We start from the raw sequence: 21,797 nt of genomic DNA on the forward strand, positions 1-21,797 counted from the left end.
ACCCCTTGCATCGTTTCTGTGAAACTGCAACCCTCAGGCACGAGTCTCATGCATGTCAGCGAATCGCAAGTCTTTCCCATTGATTTCAATGGGAAACATCACATTGCACAAACATGCGCATCGCTCGGCATTTAAAGATTGCACCGCATGTCAATTTCTGTGTCGATTTTTTTCTTCAATGTATTAATAATAATTATTAAAACCTCATCTGTTTTTGCCCCTATTTTCATATGCTGCAGAATTTCTGCACACAAGTCCGTAGCAGAAAACCCACAGTGTGTCTCTCCCATGGTGACATACTCTAACAGTGTAACTATAATAGGTGTTACCATAATGCACGGCACTCTGGAAATCAGAAGACAGTATAGTTTTGAAGTTAGCTTTGGATGTGAAAAGAAAAGAATCAGTGACCCAACTCCAGACTGGTGCAAAATTTTATATGGATAAACTATTTATTAGTTCAACATACAATTTTGTTAAAGGGTAACCAAGAACTTTTTTAAAACTTCTGACATGCAATAGTGACATGTAAAAACTTTTGATCAAATAAATAAATCCTGTTATTTGTATAGGGCCACCTTATTCCGCAGCACTTTCAGGTGATTTTATTTATTACCCCCACCAACCTGGGTACTCATTTTACCGACCTCAGAAGAATGGAAGGCCGAGTCAACCTTGAGCCGGCTACCTGAACCATGTGAAGATTGAACTCGCAACCTTCAGGTCGTGAGGGAGAGCTTTGGACTGCACTTCTGCTGCCTTAGCACTCTGCCCCACGTAATCAGTGGGGTTCCGTGCCGAGATCCCCACTGATCACTAAAACAAAAGACAGAAGTGCTCAGCTGAGTCCTGTACCCATTCGTCTGTTTCCGTCACTGCTCAGAGAGGCGTACAGGCTTCATAGAAAGTCTATGAAGTTCGTAAACGGCTTACAATGAGAGTTAATAAGGGCAGTGCTTAGCCGAGTGCTTCTTCCCATTCATTTTAGAGATCATCAGGGGTTTCAGCATTCATACTCCATCCACCAAAACTTCTGACTTGTCACTATGAGATGTCAGAAGTTTTTAAAGAGTTCAGCTATACTTTAAGTTTAAAGCCTTCATCAGGAACCTGCAACCATCTGTACAAAGTTAAAATCAGTTCTGATGTTCTTACCTGACCCTTCTTGACTTGACGCAGGTTTAGTTACACTCGGTGTCTCTGGTTTTGCTTTGGGCTTTAGAGCTGGAAACAACTTCATCATGAGTTCTGAAGCTTGAGGAGTAGTTGGAATACTAGTATTTGCAGCTTTGAGCTGGTCCCCTTTTTTCGAAGCCACTTTTCTTGTGACGGCTTTGTCCAGGGCATCTGTAGGACTGCTGCTGGTGTACTCTGAAGGGATAAACTGCTTACTAGCAAAATTGCCTTCATAAACACCCTTCAAACTCTGTATATTACCAAGGTCATCCCAAGTCCGTTCATCATCAAATACCACTTGACTTGAGTCAGAGGATGAAGAACTGTTCAAAGAGGCTTTACTATTTTCTGCTAAGAGTGTTTTCTCCTTATTCTCGTTATCTTCTCCATCCGATAAGTCTAAATCAAAATCCCTTCCCTTATTGTCCTTATTAAGCTTTTTAGAAGACCCCTTGAGTTCTTCAGTGTTAGGGCCATCATCCCTGATGCTGCCATCACTGTCTACCTCTTCATTTTCACTGGAAATTGAGTTATTATGTTCCTCCCCTGAAGATGCATAGTCCCCTTCACTTGAAACAGGGTCAGAAATGTGAGATTGTTTTGCTTCTTCACTAGTCCTATGTAATTCGGATGAGTTTTTTCCACTCTGTACAATATTAGAAGGATTTTTTGACACTGACCCCTGCCCCTCCATTTTCTCATACAACTTTCCTCCACTTTTATTCCTGGCAGTATTATCCCCCTTTTCTTGGGGTTTTTGTGCCAATTTAACTGGTGTAGAAGACAACCGGCGGTTGTCCGTGTGAAAGTTGTGATCCAGGAGCTTCTGGACAAACGAAGAGTTACTGGAAAACGAGAGATCCTCAGCAGCTTGCTCTAGAAGCAAAAATTCATCTAGGTCATAGTGTTCCTTCTGCTTATCCTTCTCCCAGGTCACTCCCCGTTTCTGAAAGGAAACTTCGAAAGACAACTCTGCACCTTTTTTGTCTGCATCATGGACCTTATTGCTTGAGTCAGTGGACTTTGCGCTTTCTACATTTTCTTTATCAAGTTCTAACATAGCTTTTCTCTCAAGTGGAACAGAGCTTCTTCCACTGACGGTAGGTCTATCTTCTGACTGTCCATGTCCAGTGGCCGAGGACACACTAGGCTTCATTTTGTGGTTTTTCAGAACAGCTTTCTTATGTGTGGTCTCATTCTTCTCTCCTGCAAGTATCGCTGTATCTTTGCTCAATGATGCAATTTTCCTTTGAGGAGCCGGAACATCTGAGACTTTCTGAAGTGCTTTGTCCTCCTGAGGTTGGCTTTGTTTATTAGGTGCATTTTTAAACCTAGCAAGTCCCTCACCTCTACGCAGAAAGGGTCTTTTAGCTGCTGGTTTACTCTTTGACTGTTGTTCAACGACCTTAAGCAGAAATAAAAAAAATTATCACCAATTTGATTCCTCCCTTTCTGTTAGTAAACTTCAAATGTGCAGATCTTAAATTGTTTCGAAGGCCCAATTCACACAGCAGTAATTTGGTCAGTACGTTATATCAGTATTTGTAAGCCAAAACAAAGAATGAATGCAAATGAGACAAATCTTACTATAATACGTATTGTCTGCATGTTCCGTTCCTGGTTTTGACTTCCAAATACTGATGCAAAACACTGCCAATTGAATGGGGCCTAATGGATAACACTGAACCATATGCAGACAATAATAGCTCGAAAAGAAGAATGAACAATAACATTGGTTTGCAGCAACTAGAACAGAAGAATATTTGGTGAGTAACCATGTTAGAAGTCGAGAGCGGCATGAAAAATTTTATTTTATATTTTTTTTTGTCTGCTTAATACTGCATTGCTCATACCGGTCAGGATTTTGGAAGCAGGCACTGAGGCCAATTGTAGAAATGTACAAAATTCACTGCTGCTCTACAGTCAGCCCTGGATATAATTCAGTCTAATTTCAATTCCCAACATTGCTGTAGTCTGTGATTTGTACAAGGAATGACTTATCAAAAACGTGCCAGGCAGAGAAGTTACGTAGTCCAGGCTAAAGTCATGTCTTCCCGGCACTGAAGCAAGGTGGACTTGCCTCAGCTTTATAAGCACACTATGCATTCCCGGAATCAATCTCACTCAGTCTCGTAGCGCCCGATGCATGTGTAGGTCGCAATTGGAACTGAGGCAAGCTTACCTTAAAGAAGTACTTATAAAAATACAGTAAAGTACTGTATATACTCGAGTATTAGCCGAGACAATAAGTTTCCCCACAAAAAAACTGGGAAAACTTATTGACAAGCTATACTCAAGTATATACTAGGTAAAAAAAAAAACCCTCCATACTCACGTCCCAGCCGGTGTCCGTGTCTGTGTCTGTGCGACAAGCTGCTTGAATCCTTCCTGCTGTCATCCCCCGCCGTCCTCTCTACTTGGCTCGGTCAGTGCTGTGTAAGTAAGCACTGTGATTGGATTGACAGCCAGCCAATCACAGCCGGCGCTTGATCCAGTCACAGCACTTACTTACACAGCACTGACCGCAGGGGATTTAAAAGCCGAGCAGGGAAAATTTTAAAGCAGCTGGATTGGCTGTGAATGATCGAGCACCGGCTGTGATTGGCCGGCGCTCGATCCAATCACAGCTCTTACTTACACAGCGCTGACGGCAGGGGATGACAGAGCCGAGCGAAGAGAACGGCAGGGGATAACAGCAGAGAGAATTGAAGCAGCCTGCCGCACCGCCGCTGGGGACACACGCCGGCTGAAAGAGGAGTATGGAGGTTTTTTGGTTTTTTTAAGCCTTTCATGACTCGAATATAAGCCGAGGGGGGCTTTTTCAACACAAAAAAATGTGCTGAAAAACTAGGCTTATACGCGAGTATATACAGTAGGTATAATGTCCACCAAATTTTTGCTTTCATTATCTTGCCTAAGTCTGTATAGCACAGTTGTTTTCATGCTGTCATAGTGTGGATTACAATAATCCCTCATTTACAGAGTTAGTGCAGTGTTGATTCACTGTCTTCACAAACACAATATACATCCAATGAGCCGCATGTGAAAACACAAGTTCTTCGGAGGCAGGGACACAGGGGGACAGCCAGAGAGCTGACAAGGCAGTACAAAATACTGTAAGGAGGAAGGGTATCGTGTCACGCCTCAGTTGGCCCGGCATTATCTCCTGTAACTCCAGATGAGTCAAAAGGGGAAACTAGTTTAGCTGCAAGTAACAGGAAACTTATCCAAGACGTTACCTGTTGCGGATTAGTTTGTTTAATTCTTTGTTCTTCAATCCTCATTTGCTCCTCCAACAGCTCTTCAAATGACTTCTTTCTTTCCTTGATGCCAGACATAATAGGCCTAGAGAATACATACAGAAGTTTGCACCCTTACAATACAGCACTTAACAGATCTCGTTCAGTGAGTAAAGTAACCTGAAACTCACACATACAATATCACAACCAACAGTCATTACGTCTGCATACATAATCCCTTTTCAACAGAACTAAAGACCACAGGAAATGCCTTGCATTATTTCTAAATGAGGATGATGGATCATCTAGGTTATTACCTGAGGATCACTACTGTCCCAATCTTTTATTAGTAAATACTAGTCATTAAACTTTTAAGGCTCTGTTCACACTAGCATCATGGTTCTTTATTATCGGGTTTCCATTACCCATGTAGAGAGTGGCCGCCTGGGCCACACTGCCCAGTAAAATCTATAATATTTTAATAATAAAACACCTGACTGGATGGGTTTAGAAAAAGCTCCACTGTCCCCGACCGCCTGATAAGCTGCTACCTACCTGAACCATGGGCAAAAACAATATGAAACTTTCCTCCGCCGATGCCAGCACTCCAGCTTCCCCACCTGAAGGAACGGCATCCAGCGCTAACTGGATGACCCAGCCACCAAAGGTTTTCGTGGCCCCAGCTCCAATATGGCCACCATGGCTAGCACTACTGCTCCTTCTTCCTTTTCTCCTCCAGCTCCTGCCAGCGGAGCACATGTGGAATGTGTCAGCAGCCTGCAGCTGCCTTCATCCTCTCCTGCATCAGGTGAGCAGGAGATACATTAGACCTGGCAGGGCTCTGCCTCTGTGATGGAGATCAAGAACTTGCGCTCCCAGGTGAGTGCTAAGCCCACCAAAGCGGATATGGAAGTCTATGTGCAGCGTCTGGACTGCATGTATAAAACAGAAATTCAGACCTTGACTACAGCCAAGTCAGGTGGCAGAGTTTCCATTATAGAATCTGATTTGTTCTCTACTGCTCAACAAAAAGCTGAAAAACGCTTTATTTTTAACCACCATAATTTACAGATTAATACACTATTTAACATAATTGACAACTTAGAAAATTTAATCACCACAATAATATTAGGAGAAATAGTCTTCAGGAAGACACAGCACCCGCAGACCTTATCCCCACTGTACATGACATTTGTAACTCTCTTCTGAGGCAGCCTGCAGATGCCAATCTCAATACTGATAGAGCCCATAGAGTGCCGATGTGAACAGATGCCGTGATGTCATATGCCAAGTGTGCACTATAACACCAAGGAGGAGATTATGTGACTCGTGCTGTAGGCCCCATATTTATTCTTTTAGGGACTAGATTTTTCATATCTTCTCTCAGATCACTTATTCCCCACAAATCACCCTATTATCTATGATCCCAGGCTCTTAAGACACTTAGAGGATTGCTCGGATAATGTCGCACTGCTGCTTGGCTGATTATCTCACCGCACTGACGCTTCCCCGAAAGTCCTACTCTTTGAAGATGGGCTGCTGAAATGGATTTTCTGTTTCGAATGGAACCATTAGTCTCAGATGAATAAAGCTACTTATCTTCACACTAGCAGGTTATTTTCTTTTTATTTGTTGCATGCTTGTCCATGCGGAATCTTAAGAAACTTGGCTTGTGTGTATAACAATAAAGCAAATGTTACAATTCTTGGATCTGTTATTTTGGACATCCCTATAGAGGTACCTTCCTTTACTGGAATATTATGTGCCTGCTGTAACCCCCCCCCCCTTCCCGATACCAGTGTGAACAGAACCTAAAGCCCTTGTACATCACATTTGGGAGATCTCTTCTCCTTTTGGTAGCGTGTACGCACTAACTTCAACCTGCCTACTGTGGAAAACTAATGGCCCTATTGCACTTGCCCTGCAAAGATGACCCTTGGGCCCAGTGAGGAGAGTGGAATAGATGAGAGAAGAAGGGGGAACCCGATTTAAGAAAATGGAGTGTATATAGAACAAGGAGAATGAGAATGTAATAATGCAAATGCATAGTGAAAATAAGAAAGCATCCTAAGATCTATTACGGCCTACCAGAACAGCGCCCCAAAGTCTCTCTCCCAATATTCCTGCAGTAACAACTTTCTGTAAAGGGACATACAGTTTTGCTATACACTGTGAATCAATTATTGATTTCAAAATCTTTGCTTCCTAGCATTCAATAAAACAATCTTCATCATAGGGTACAGGACTTGTGTATGTGCGATGTGTACAGCGATGTGTCCCTCACAACAAGGGGACTGGTTTTGCCCACTTGAAGTAAAACTATGAATATTCCTATTCAATGACAGCAAGTGGAGATCTTTAAAACTAAGACAAACTGACATAGCAAATTGGAAAATTGCATAACATTTCATTATAAAAACAACATCTGCTGGAGATAGAATATGCCTTTAACTTTCAAGCAGACAGCAAATGGTCCTGTCTCCTCTATGGTACTCCAACATATTCAATGTTGGAGCATTTCCAATTTAAAAAAAAACAGTGACAGGTGGTAAAAAAAATAAAAAAAATAATGTTGGAGCCCTTATCTAGCTCCTTCAAATTATATCTAATTATATTAAGCTGCAAACTGGATGGCTGCCATTTCATAAGCACCTACAGTCTCAGATTACAGGTGCTTTCTTGCAGGACGCTGTCACATTAATCATAGTTCATGTCATCCTTATGAGGAAAAGCTTGAACAGAATTTCTCCTGGGAAATGTGTTATGATTGAGCTGTGACCCCACCTTGTGCCCTGCGCCATATGTGCAGATAGCCAAACAGGTGGGACCCCCCACCAAGCCGGAATGATATGAAAGGGTATGTGCTAGTCTTCCTAATTATTGCAGCTTTCCACCTTCCCTGAGGAGTAAAGCACTCACCTGTCATCTGCATTGTTCTTATTAAGTGGTTCTCTCATTACTGTGGAGGAGACTTCTCCATGTGAAGAATCTTCTGTCTCATACTCCTCACCTATGGCAAAATGTTATATTTAACATATAAATACGTATAACCTTCACAGATATTGATTGATTACTGCAACCGTTGCCCTGATCTGGTTTCCGATTGACTACTGTAACGCACTACTGATCTAGTTTCCTCACTACACGCACATCTCTTCAATCCATCCCGAATGCAACAGGTCAGGCTCATCTTTCTATCCAATGGCTACAGCGACGCCTCCACCCCGAGCCAGTCACGGCACCGACGCCTCCACCCCGAGCCAGTCACGGCACCGACGCCTCCACCCCGAGCCAGTCACGGCACCGACGCCTCCACCCCGAGCCAGTCACGGCACCGACGCCTCCACCCCGAGCCAGTCACTGCGCTGGTTGTCTATGCACTATAGAAGACAATATAAACTCAACACACATCCATAAAGTTTTCCACAGAACTGCACTGCCTTCTCTCTAATCCTTCAACTCTGTCTACCACCATACCTGTGCTTTGTGTTTTCTTAATGATCTCAGACTAAGGACTCACATGAACGTATGGTAAAACGCGGCATGTGGAGCTGCGAGCATCGCGATCATGATCACGCGTGCCTATGCATGACAGCATATCTCATACACGCTATAATGCACTGGCTTCCTGGTTTCTTCATCTTTTTTTCTTCTTCTTACTTTCCTTATTTCCTAGCTACATGCATATAAAACACCACACATACGCAATGTAATTGCGTATGACAGCGTTTTCATGAGCACCCATAGAGAACAGTGCTCTAGCGTGCATAATATGCGGTCAAATAGAGCATGCTGCGTTCTTTTTTATTCGTGTATTATACAATATTATACCAATACACGTAAGTGTGAATGGATCAATGAAAATCGATGTGCTTTTACTGACTCCATTCATCGCGTATTATGCACGTGTATATTATGCAATGAAATTACGTTCATGTGAGCTCGGCCTTACTGAGATAAAACAAATCAACTAACGACTAATGAGCGATTTCTCACTCATGATCTCTGTCCGGTCTCGTGTTTATACAGGACAACTATCATCTGAGAAATTTTTCGGCGAATGGTTGGCCCATTTAAAGCCACCCTAAATTAGGGTAGGCTCACACAAGCGTGTTCTTGTGCATGCATACGCACGCACAAAAACACGCTTGTATTTACAACAAGGCATTCCCTATGGTGTGTTCACATGTCCGTACTTTGCAGGTGCGTGCCTGCAAAGATAGGACATGCATGCACCACAGAGAATACGCGCATTATTTTCAATGGACCCGTGGCTGCTGCCGGCGGTGGCTCCATTGCAAACAATGCTCTGCCGGCCCCCCTGCATTCTTTTTCAGGGAAGGGCTTTACATATAAGCCCTTCCCTGAAAAAGAAACATTTTAGTGCCAAAAAAAAAATTACCTGCTTCAGCCAATCACAATCAGAGCTACCAGCAGGCGGGGATTTTAAATCCCCGGCTGCTGCTAGCTGAGAACTCTAGAGTCGGGGACAGCGGCAGAAGTCGCGGCTCAGCCCCAGCAGCTCAAGGGAGGTGAGTATTGAATTTTTTTTTTTTTTTTAAACACTTTTTTTTAAATGGCTTTTCAGGGAAGGGCTTATGAAGCCCCTCCTTGAAAAGCCATTGAGGGGGATGCTGGCAGCAGGATTCTCTACCGCAGCTGTCATGTGTGACAGCTGCGGTTGAGAATTGAAGAATTCTTCTGCTGCATCTGCCAAAGATGTGGCAGATGTAGCAGCAGGGAATTATTTTAACTAGCGGGGGTGAAGGAAACATCTGCCGCATGCGGCAGATGTGTTCTTCATGCCCTCGGGGGGTTTTTTTTGCACTAAAATGTTTCTTTTTCAGGGAAGGGCTTATATGTAAAGCCCTTCCCTGAAAAAGAATGCAGGGGGCCGGCAGAGCATTGTTCTCAATGGAGCCGCCGGCAGCAGCCGCGGCTCCATTGACAACAAGCACGCAGCTGTGTTCACGCGTGTTTTGGCTCGTACCTAGGTGCGCACGTATGTACGCACCTAAGTATGCACAAAAATACACTCGTGTGAGCCCACCCTTAATCCAAATCTCCCAATCCCATCTCCAAGGTTTTCCTAGAGTTGCAAAGGTTCTCTAGAAAGTACTACCCAAGATAATCAAGTTAATCCCCAATAGCCACAGTTTTAAGTATTCCATAAAAATACATCTCTTTAAGGAGGCTGTCCATGTTCCGTTATATAACTCCTCTCCATCTGCTTTTCCGTCAGAACCTGATCCCTTCATCTAACACTATCCCCCGCACGCTGGTGCTCAAAGGCTCTTCTTATATGTACATACAAAAATAGTGGCTGATGACAGGCTCATGCAGCTTTATGTAAAAATATGCTGCACCATTGTACAAGAAGAACTTTAACATCTTGTATCACCCTTATTTCACCGTTCACCCTTACTTCACTGATCAAATTGTTTATTAGTTTACTAACGTATGTTATGTCGGATTTGTCTGAATAGGTTCCCCCTGATTTATAAAGTGCTGTGGAAATTGTGGGCATTATACAAAGACTTATCAGATTGTATAACCAGATGCACAATGCAACAAGTATGGACTGGGAATAACACCTACCGGAATGACCTTCAGTGTCCTCCTCGTTTAACAACTCTTCTAATGTTTTGGATTTTTCAGGACTAAGTTCTCGAACAGATACAGAAGTAGGCCGAGATGGACTTCTGTTCTTGGTGGACAGTTCCTGCATCATGTATGGGGAAACTCGGGGGATGTTTCCACTGACCGGGAACATGAGGCGTGAAAGTTGTTTTTGGGACATGGAGCTACCAAGATGTCCTGATATGAGGTTCTGCTGCTCTTGTTCTGTAATGAAGGAAGTTTTAATTATTTCATAGCAACAACTTGGAGTCTCAGATAAAGTATTTGAGTAGGACCAATCATTAGCTAATAAAGTGTAATTTACTGCAGCGTATATTGAGTGTCCCATACCCTTATATGGCCACCATAAATCCGTATTCTGGCTGTTCTCTGTAATATTTCTTCCCTGCTAATTATGTTTCAATGAACTGTAAATAGACATATCTATCTCCATCCAAGGAGCAACTTCACATTACCTTAGCTTTTATAATACAGTAAAGACTAGTTAAATTAGTAACATGAAATTATTCTGGAATACAGAGTCAACCCCTTCATGACAAGCGTATTTAGTACTAAGTGGAGCACCTTTGGCTGTTATAACCTGCTGCAAAAGTAATGTATAGCCAGAAACTAGATTCTGACAGCGTTCCTGAGAAATCTTAGCCCATTCTTCGTGGACAATGGCCTGCAGTTGACAAGTATTCTAGATCACCAGTTGCCAAGAGTGCTGTAAATTATGTGACGTTTATATGCGATTCTTCTGCTCAATTTTCAGTCATCAGCAGTCATATTTATTGTTTCTGCAGATCACTATTCTAGAGTGAGGTTTCACTATGGTTCAACAGCGTATATAGGATCCAACTGGAGGTCACAGCCATACTGCAAGTCAAGGACATGCTGGCCACGATAGGACCTGCCCTTCAACAAGAAAAGGCAAATTCTGGCTCGGTCTGTGTTCTCAACTCTGGTTTTGACTTTTACTGGACTTTCCACAGTTGTCTTCAGAGATATGAAGATATGAGATACAGTGGATATAAAAAGTCTACCCCCCACCCCCCACGCGTTAAAATGCCAGGTTCTTGTCATGTTAAAAAAATCCGACAAAGATGAATCATTTCAGATTATTTCCACCTTCACATGTGATCCATTATATCTGTGCAATTACATTGAAAAACAAATATTTTAGAATGGAAAAATAAAAATAACAAAACTCTAATGATGTGGTTGGATAAGTGTGAACACCCTCTCATATTTGGGGACGTGGTTGTGTTCAGGATTGGGTAATCACATTTACACTCATGTTCTATAGTAGTTAGTAGTTCTAGTAGAGCTTACAACACATCAAAGGGATCAGATTGTAGAAACATATCACTCAGAAGAAGGGGAACAAAACATTTCCAAGGCATTACATCTACCACGGAAGACAGTCATCAAGAAGTGGATTAAATTTGGCAAAACAATGACATTAGCAAGAACTGAAGGTCACTCATAAATTGATGAGAAGTCCAGAAGAGAATTGGTCCGGGAAATTGCCAAGAGGTCTACAGCAACATTTCCCCCCCCCCCCATCCCCGTGAGCCAGCGATACTAGTTCCCTGCAGCAGCACGAGAGCAAGTATGTGCGGGGACGAGTGTCGGGCATCGTTTGCCCAACACTCATCACGTCTAAATGTACCCTTATGCATCTGTGCAAAAGGTGTTTGTTGTAGTTTTGCTTTCTGAAGCTATGTTAGCGCTTTTACTGATTTTTTTTTTATTTTTTTTTTAAATCCGAATTCAAAAAATAAAGTGTTATAAGAAGGGTTACTTATTTGCCTGATGCAAGGTGGGTGCCCAATCTCTCCTCATCTGCTATTACATCTTTGCAGGGTGACATGTATGGTTTGTAAGAACTCGTTTGAAGTCAGATTCTCCGTGATATTCTGTTGCATGTTTTTTGAAACATTTGTGAACTTGTATTTGGGTGTGGCGGAAGTCTGAATTTTCTGGTCCGGTATTAGAGGGCTTCGCTGTGAAGGTTTTCTTGATCCTATTTTACAAATGAATGATCTGCGTCCTTATCCCAATGTAATTTTTCATTTACACTCTTGCTTTTCCCACGTCATCACCTAGGGGTGATATGGAATCCGCGATGGTCGGACGGCTTCCATTGACTTCAATGGGAGCAGTCCACCCGGAATCCGCGCAAAAATGAAGCACGCTGCGATTTTTTTTCCGCTTGCGGAAACCGCATTTGGTTTCCGCAAGTGTGTAGGAAAAAGCATTTTTCCAGAGCATGCTACGGATGGCATTCGCTGCACATCTGTAGTGCGGATTCCGCAGCAAAAATCCACCCATGTGCAAGCGGCCTAACTGACAGCGAATGTTGGTTGGAATATACATTTCACACAACAAAGGAGAAACCACCAATCGTCTCCAGCCAGCAGCTCTCCAGCTGTGAAAAACTCCAACCCTCAACATTTTCTGACAGCCTGGCGCTATCAGGGCATGCTGGCAGCTGTAGTTGAAAGCCACAAGTTGGCCTTCTTCTCAGTACACTAATAACAATAAATGTGCCTCCAAGTGGATACGAAAACAGAGGAGCATTCTGGCTGTATGGGCAGGAAAAAAATAAATATAAAGCAATCAAAAAGTTGTAATTACCCCAAAAGGGTACCAACAGAAGCTACATGTTGTTTCAGAAAAATACAAACCTTCACATAACCCTACTGACAAAAAAAAAGAAAAAAGTAATGGTGGTCATAAGATGGCGACACAAAGTAATTTAGTTGGGGGGTTTTTGTAGTGCAACACTAAAAAAAAAAAAATAATAATATATATATATTTAATGTATTTGTTGTAATCACACTGACCCAAGGAAGAAAGATACTGAAGGCCTTGGGCATAATTTTCGTTTATAGCTGGCTTTCAAGCACAAAGTATGTCAAGAATTACAATTCCAGTAGAACAAGAATTACAATGCCTGCTAAAAGCAATGAGCATGTAACGGCGCTTCCATTGTATGTAGGTAGTCATTTCTAGAAGGATACATGAAGGTTTTGCTAATTCGCCATCAAAGTGTGCACCATTTTTTGGGCAAGGTTTGTATTTTGTCAAAAGGAATAAAAGTCATGTAAAAGTTATATCATTTTTTTTTATTTTTGTATCTTAAAAGGAATCTCTAAAGTGGATTTCAGCCATTTGTCACTTACAGGGATCTGCACATCAGTCTTTAAGAGCCCACATAAACCGTGCAGCTTACTGCCCGTGCGGTCTGTGATGAATCCGATGATATTCATGGGCTCCTCCCGTCCCCCGGCTGCTGACTAACAGCGTAGAGATTCCCTGCAGCGAACCAGCTAAACATGCCCCCAAAAGGGTGTTTTTAGTTTTATACTGACATAGCTCGGAACTTCCACCTGACAAGGTACACCAGTGATCCATAGATATTTACAGACACCTCAGTTTCCATTTTTCCCATAAGACATATGATATTTTTTCTTTTTTACAATTTACAGTTAAGGGCTCAGTCCATTGCCACCCATATATTCTATCTTTTGTAGGTGGGAATTTAATGCGCATGTAAAATTCGGACATGTGACCGCTGCCATTGAAAAGCATTGGTTCTATATAGATGCGGATCGCAAACGCACAAAACATGCGCACATAAAAACGCCCATCTGACTGAGGCCTAATGAACTAAGAATCCATCTTGACCTGAAGAGGAAGAAAAAAAAATAACGTAGAGGAAATAGGATCCATTTAATTTCGGCCAGAAAACCCCTTTACAGCCTCTGGAGAGCACTGTTAAAATACAATGGGGACTGAATTTCATCTCATTTGGAGCAGCAGATCGCCCCTCCAAATTTGGGGAGAATTTATTTTCGCTAATATTGTATTTATGAAGCAAATGCACCCCAATGCATAATTCACTGGGCCTCGCTTGACAAGCCTGTGTGGCTTAGCTGAAAAGGGTTTAAATGCGCCGATATTCTGGGGAAAATTAAGCCATCCAAGAGGAGATATAAAGTTAGCAAACAAGTCTAAAGCTGCACCAAAGTTTACCATCCAGCAGGAGTCACTGTGATAAATTTGGCGCATTTTTAGCCTAGCTGCTCTACGTTTGCACTGTCCAACAATTAGACAGTATTAGGAAATCTGACCCAGGTCTATGTTATCTGAGACCATTGCACTGGTATAATAAAGAGATGATACAAACCAGAGAATGCTGGCTGCCGCGATACCAAGTTTAAGAGCATCTTCTGCTCCTCCATGAGCTTCTGGAGCTGCTCCATCTGCTGCTGCTTTAACTGTTCTTGTTTCTGTTGTTGTAATTCTTTAAGCTACAAATCAAATATACAATATAATACAAGTGTTAGGTTTATCATTGCACTGCATTACTGAGGGTGCCTTCATACCTGTGCCCGGGGGTTCTGCTTTCTGTTCGGGAAGGAAAGGGGAATCCTCATGGCCAAACATCTCCATCTCAGGGCAACACCGAACAGACCCCATTGAATACAAATGGGGTCCATGCTGTTTCCGTTCAGTTGCCCAGCTTTTGGACAAAAGAAATACAGCTCTTCTTCCGATATTTTGAGCCAGATCTAAAGCAGAACCTCCAACGGGAGGTTCCAACATAGATGTGAAACCGCCTTCCATTGGAGGTATATGTTGGGAAGACTTGCCAACATAAACCACTATATAGTTACGGTAGCATAGGTTGCCCATTGACTCCAGTTTTTAAAACACATAATCCGCACAGCATACCTTTGTCACTGTGTGACTAATTATTCTGGGTGGGGGAATCTGATCAATGGCACCCCCCAGGCTGTTATAGGAATGACACCCTCCCAATTTTCCTGGGTGAATGAAGCGGCGGTGCGCATGCATCACCCTCACTCTATTCACTGTCTATGGAGATAGCCCAGCTTTCTCCACCAGCCTCGTAGAAGTGAAGGGAGTGGTGCTTATATGTGGGATTCGAGGTGCACTCCTCTGATGATCATGGGGTGGGGACGGGGAAGGGAGTTCTCATTTAATAGAAGGGGTCCTTCATTCACAACCCTGAATGAACATAAGAGGCATCTCCTGCTCTTGAGTACACTACACAGACACGATTTAAGCTTTATTTTCCCTGTAGTGGCCTATGAACCCGCTTGCAGGATCCCATACAAATTGCAGCTAATTGCCATTGGATCCCATCAGGGGGAAAATCTGTGACCCGCTTATTGCCATTGAATCCTTTTAACAAAGTAATAGTCCAATGTGAAGAATCCCTTAACCTCTAGCATTTCTTCATGGACAGAAAGTCCCAAAAGAGGTCTGCGCATGACCAATGGTTTATCTGAAAAAGTCCCAGTGCTGAGAGCTCAGAGACAGTAACATTTATAAGTTTAGCATTTTAGGTTCAGCACTCCTCCAAAAACCACAGACCATGAAGAACACAACAAGTTTAGTGCCAGGTTAAGAAACACTTCTCAAGCAACGCAATGAAACACACACAAGAAGAATAAAACAATGAACATGACACAATCAGTCAATACGTTTCACCATGCGTGACCTCCAGAACACACATCATCTTCTACTTTACACGACTAGACAATGAAACGAGTTAAGACTTGCCAAATTAAAGGGGTTATCCGACTTAAAGCAAAGAAACAAAGAATGAACCGTACTCGCCCCTTGTTTCCCCTGGTGATCCAGCGCTGAAACTCCGCCGGTTCCCCACCAGTCTCTATTGACAAGTAGGCAGCATTGCTCACAACCACTGCAGCTAATCAGTGGCCACAGCAGTCACGTGGCATCATGAGTCCCATCGCTGAGAGAAGATGCTAGTAGTATGACATTGGACTTCTGTAGCAACCGATTGGCTGCAGCAGTCTCATGCTGGCTGGTTGTATATTGGAAAACGTGTTTAATGGGGTTGTGCAGAACAAAAAAATAAATAAATAAAAAATTGGTTTCGTTTTTTTTCTGCAGAAACAGCACCACACTTGTCTATGGGCTGCGTATGGTATTACATCTCAACCCCAATCAGCTGCCAGGACAAGTATGGTGCCATTTCTAGAAGAGTTTGGAAGAGTATCATCACTCCTTAAAGGGGTTGTCTCGCGGCAGCAAGTGGGGTTATACACTTCTGTATGGCCATATTAATGCACTTTGTAATGTACATCGTGCATTAAATATGAGCCATACAGAAGTTATTCACTTACCTGCTCCGTTGCTGGCGTCCCCGTCTCCGTGGCTCCGTCTAACTTCGGTGTCTTCTTGCTTTTTTAGACGCGCTTGCGCAGATGGATCTTCTACCTTCGGCTGGTCTCGGAAGCATCGGCGTTTTGGCTCCGCCCCCTTTTCGCGTCATCGCGTAGCTCCGCCCCCGTCACATGCCGATTCCAGCCAATCAGGAGGCTGGAACCGGCACACGTCATGGGGCGGAGCTACGTGATGACGCGAAAAGGGGGCGGAGCCAAAACGCCGATGCTTCCGAGACCAGCCGAAGGTAGAAGATCCATCTGCGCAAGCGCGTCTAAAAAAGCAAGAAGACACCGAAGTTAGACGGCACCATGGCGACGGGGACGCCAGCAACGGAGCAGGTAAGTGAATAACTTCTGTATGGCTCATATTTAATGCACGATGTACATTACAAAGTGCATTAATATGGCCATACAGAAGTGTATAACCCCACTTGCTGCCGCGAGACAACCCCTTTAAGGAGAGCACATAGAAGGGTAGTAAGGACACTTAAGGCCATTCATGTTCCTCTGGGAAATATATGCAAATAAGGAAGATGGAACAATACCTCTGCAGTGCCACCTACTGGATGGCAGCATTCCTGCAAATTAATGCCTGACACTTTACACAGGTCTTTGAAATAATGATTGGGAGTTGTAACCCAAGCAAGAATCCATACACAGACAGCCGTTTCAGGGTGTTTGCCCCTCATCAGTGTGCAGTAGGATTCTTGCTTGGCTAGTGAGAGGCCTGTGACGTGAGTCTTTCTAGAAGAAGAACTTTGTATTCTAATTCTGAACCATCTCTCTATAAAACAGAAGAAGCATAAAAGCAATAAGCATCATCAAACCATAATAAATCCGCCCCTGCTTTACCTGTTCAAGTTTCTTTAACAGAGGATCATTCAGTTCTTCTCGTAAAATGTCCTCCTCTTTGAATAAAGGTCTGCTATGCGGTCGACTTCTGTTACTTTCCCAATCGGGGTCTCTATGTACCAACATGTGTCCTGCATGGTCCAGCTTATGGTGCGGGGGTTTTTGGACGATGTTTTGGTGTTCAAAAGAGTCCTCACTTAACACGCTACTGCTGCCAGAGAAAGGCGTGGGAACCCGCATCCCTGAAAGGGCACTAGGAGGCCTCAGGATGGGCACATCTCCACCCGACTCCAGGCTGGGGAAAGCAGAGTTAACAATGACCCCCGCACGTGCGATGTTGGACATGTACTGTGCCATTAAATTAGGTTCATCGCTGAAATCTGGAGACGAAATCATTTCTGGCATATTCTTCTGGTTACCGGAGCTCTACAGGTACTGCCGGGGGAACTCCATATTGATGTGGTGGATCACTGAAATAAAAAGAAGACATTACGTATATAGCTGATCTTATCGGTTAAAGGTTTTACTAATCCGAACCTAATGATGTGGATTTGCCGTGAATTTCACCATTTGCTGCAGATTTGACTGTGGATTTAGCAAACAATTAAAATTTCCACTGAAAATTCCATGAAGAATACATTTGCACAATGTAGAAGAGATTCGTTAAGTCTCATCCACATGACTTGTACTGTAAAAGGCTGCAGATTTTCTAGCCCTTGTGAAGAAACCCCTAGACTACAGTCACAAGGATTGTTTTCCAAATCAAGTTCTGTCCGATTCCAAGATAAAACAGAACTTGCATTGGAAAAGAACCCATTGACTTGAATGCGTTAATTCACAAAAGCGATTTTTTATTTAAACCGGTGGTCTGAGTTTGGAGGAAAAAAAAAGAAACAGTTGCATGTTCTATTTTTTGGTAATTCTATGGGAGCATTACAAAAAAAACGTATCGCACTCACATGCCATGCGATTTGCATGCAAGTGCAGCCTGTTTTTAAAGCATTTTACTATTAGAACCATGGGACTTTTTTTTGTACATGCGTGAAAATGGATGCAAATCTCATTGTTAGTACGAAAACGCATAGTACACACATGAAAAATGCAGCAGGTAAAATGGTCTGTTTTTCACTGACCTACATTGCACTCGCTCATATGATACAGTCTTGTAGTAGAGATGGCAAACAGGCCTGAATTGGCATCAACATTTTTCAAAAGCCCTAATAGGGTGAGAAATCACTGCACTAAGGCCTCATGTCCACGGGCAAAATTGAATTGTGGAATTTGCACTGGTCACCCACCCGGATGATCCGCAGTTCAAAATGCCCATAGATATTCAACCTGCGGGTGTAATTTTTTCCTGGCATGCAGGAAAACACCCCCTACATGCTCCATTTTCTGCGGTTTGGATGGCTTCCATTGACACTGCATCAGTGCCGCGGATCTGCGGGGAAGTAGAAGATTTTTTTTTTCCCTTTTTAAAAAGCACCGGCATGCCCGGATACAACCACCGCGACAGAGAAGACCTGTGCGACAGTCGGACAAGTAAGAAAATGTATTTTTAGACCTCATAACTGCGGCCACATGCCCGTGGACATGAGGCCTAAAGCCGCCTTCAGACAGCAGAAAAACTCACAAGTTTTGCGCACTGCGAGACGCACAGATCTCATGCGAATATGAACCCATTCTTTTGGGCTCCTATACACGAACAGTGTAATCGCGGCATGTCCTATCTCTCTGCCTTCCTCAGAACGCATCGCCCATTGATTTCAATGGGACTTTTAATGCATCGCATAGCGCCCACATGCTGTGTGATGTGCATGTGAGGTTTACCATTGAAATCAATGGGAAACATTTCACAGATGCAAACCTTTCTTTGACTGAACATTGCCTCACATCCGCCGGTAAGTATTACGAGCGCGATATTGCGCTCGTCCGTGTGCAGGTAGCCTAAGAAGACAGGCTGCTTAGGACCATGTAACCGCTATATGTAATTAAACAATTATAAGCAAATAAGCCCCAGTCAAGAAAATCTTTTAAGGCTTGTTCACACATGACAGACTTTCCTTAGTGGACTTTAGTGTAAATCCACATCAAATTCTGCAAGTGTTACAGGGGGATATTTACACGGATTTCACCCCCGCATTTAAATCCGAAGTGCGTCCAACAACACAAATGGGCAGACTGCGGATTTATAATTTGCACCACAGGTTAATTCTACGCAGAGTTCTCATGCGCCACGTAGATAACATTTGCCCATCTCATTCACGAAGCCTGTCCAGACTGTCAATGTAACAATTCTGCCGCTCCTGCACTCCGTGTGAGCATATCCTGAGCGCATACACTAATGCCGCAAGCAATCCAGAACCGCTCCTCTACACACAACCGCTCACTGCTAACTGCTCCCTTCCTAAAAGGTAATACAACACATTTAAAGGGACAGACGCGCACGCTGGGACACGAGACGTGCTGGAGAGTGTCGCAAGTCAGTTTCTAACAACAGAACACTTACACCTCACACGCAGACAGACATCATGTGGTCCCGACACTTGCAACAAAAACTGCAAAAAGGGAGGTCAACTCCTGACAACCGCCGTCCGTATATGGGGTCCATTGTGGAGAACCCCTCCGATACTACAAAGAGCCGCTGCTACCCCGGAGGATGGGGTAGACAGGCTCACAAGGTGGTACACCGCGTAATATACAGGTGTCCTGCTGTTGGGGGGGTTCCAGCCACAAGACCCCCTTTAGTCATCTTTAGGGGATGCGGACCCCTTTAAATTGTGCCACCTACTCCTAAGACACTTTGTGACAAGTCAGAAACTAAGTGTTACAAATGCCTGCAGCATATGCTTTATGAATCGGGGGTCGGTTCATGCATAGATGCCCTCAGATATGTTACTTTTCCCCTGGCATGAAGCATGCATGCAGCAGCCCAATGTCCTCAGTCCTGCATAGCAACAACATGACAACTTCGCGGTGCAGCAACAAGTACTTCAGTAAGAGATAGAAGCAAGCACTGTGAGCATGAAGAGCGGCAGAGCTTCCCTTGCACCATTACCTGCTCCTCCAGCGCTGCAGTCACCCAGGTGCCAAACGACTCAAACAAATATTAAATACCCGGCTGAGCTCCGCTCCTGCCAAACCCTCTGCAAACAAAGCTGTCCCATTCACTAGAGCGCAAAGGCCGACGGGAACTGTAGTTCTTCCTCTCTTGATAGCGCAGTGACACCATCAGGAAGGGACTACGTATCCCAGCAACGCTTTCGCAAAGTACGTTGGCCGCCGCAAGGGCTGTCGGGTAGTGTCAGCGGCGGGAGCCGGAGAAGCTGTGGCGCACTGAGCTTGTAGTGTGAGGGAAGAGGGCAAATACTGACACCCCGGGCGTTGTGACGGGATGGGGACGTGCAAACAGGCGCAGGCTGGTGCTAAGCGATGGGTGCAGGGCGGGCTTTACCTCAGAGCGGTTGCCCACATACACAGTTCCAGCTTTGCTGTGCCCAGTATGTGCCGTGCATTATACTCTTCATAGACTCCTATAGAAATTGCCTTGTGCCAAGCGCATGCCCTCTCAGAAGAGACACACTGCGGACAGTCCATTGCGGCCACGCCGTGCTGAAACTGACATGCCGCATGGTATTCAAAGCTGCGGCGTGTCAATTTTATCCCCGCTTCCAATCTCTATGGGGAGAGATGGCTGCGGCGGAAAAAGCCACTTTCTAAACCTGCGGAACTTCAGCTGCGGAAATCTTGCAGAATTTCCGTGCGGACGTACCGTGGGATTTCCCTCCCGTGTGAAGCCAGCCTAAAGGGGTCTTCGGGGGTTCCAACAAGTTATCCTCTGTCCACAGGTCCGGCTTCTGGGACCCCCACCGACTCCAGGAACGGAGATCCAGTTAGTCCCTGGATGAGCGGAGTTCGAGAAGACGCTCTATCACTCCATTCATCTCATTAAGGGCGCCGGAGATTGCCGAAAGCTTGAGCTTGGCGCTGTCATTGAAGTGAATAAAGCAGCAGTGCGCCTGCACTCCGTTTATTCGGAACTGATCGGACCCCTGTTCTTGGGATCGGTGGTGGTTCAGACCCTCCCCAATCAACTAGTTATCCCATGGGCAGGGGATAGTCTGCTGGAACCAGAATACCCTTTTAACCCTTGGAGGACATGGACATTTTTTTTTTTCTTCGGTTTCAAACAATCCTAACTTTTTTTCTTTTTCTGTCAGCATAGGTGTCTAAATGCGGGTTCTCATGCGGGGTGAGTTGTATTTTTCAGTAGTACCATATAATGTGCTGAAAAACTTAAAAATTTCTAAGTGGAATGAATAAAAAAAAATGGAATTGCACAATTGGTGTTTGCTCCAGAAGATGTCTGCGTGTATAGGGAAACTCCCAAAAGTGCAGATAGCCAAAGTAGCTAGAAAAAAAACCCTGCTCACCTTTGAGGACGTGTCACAACTTTCATACCCCATGGATAAGAAAGTTGACTGGCTAATGAAAAAGTCACGGGAAGCGACTTCCTTCACCATGAAAGCCAATATTGCAGCGACTTCAGTAGCCAGATCCATGGTTGTGTGGCTAAATTGCATGGAAGATTCAGTAAAAGAGCGGGCTCCCAGAGAAGAAATGGCAAGTTGCCTTCCTCTCCTAAAGATGGCTACAGGATCTGTAACAGACACTTTGG

The 21,797-nt window shown here is 44.0% G+C and overlaps 1 protein-coding gene across 1 annotated transcript in view; it reads right to left on the bottom strand.

The window, feature by feature from the left end:
* The window catches only part of CENPJ (centromere protein J), a 43,493-nt gene extending 23,205 nt beyond the window's left edge, over window positions 1–20,288 (bottom strand). The window contains exons 1-7 of the mRNA XM_066582151.1: window positions 20,178–20,288; window positions 17,120–17,589; window positions 14,233–14,356; window positions 10,014–10,259; window positions 7,335–7,425; window positions 4,416–4,521; window positions 1,156–2,581 (exon numbers count right to left, since the gene is read on the bottom strand). Of these exons, the coding sequence (XP_066438248.1) occupies window positions 1,156–2,581; window positions 4,416–4,521; window positions 7,335–7,425; window positions 10,014–10,259; window positions 14,233–14,356; window positions 17,120–17,524 (2,398 nt within the window). The 5' untranslated portion in view covers window positions 17,525–17,589; window positions 20,178–20,288. The remainder of the gene's footprint in view (window positions 1–1,155; window positions 2,582–4,415; window positions 4,522–7,334; window positions 7,426–10,013; window positions 10,260–14,232; window positions 14,357–17,119; window positions 17,590–20,177) is intronic.
* Between the last annotated feature and the right edge of the window lie 1,509 nt (window positions 20,289–21,797).

Source organism: Eleutherodactylus coqui, chromosome 1 (assembly GCF_035609145.1).
Source record: "Eleutherodactylus coqui strain aEleCoq1 chromosome 1, aEleCoq1.hap1, whole genome shotgun sequence".
Classification (NCBI taxonomy): Eukaryota; Metazoa; Chordata; class Amphibia; order Anura; family Eleutherodactylidae; genus Eleutherodactylus; species Eleutherodactylus coqui.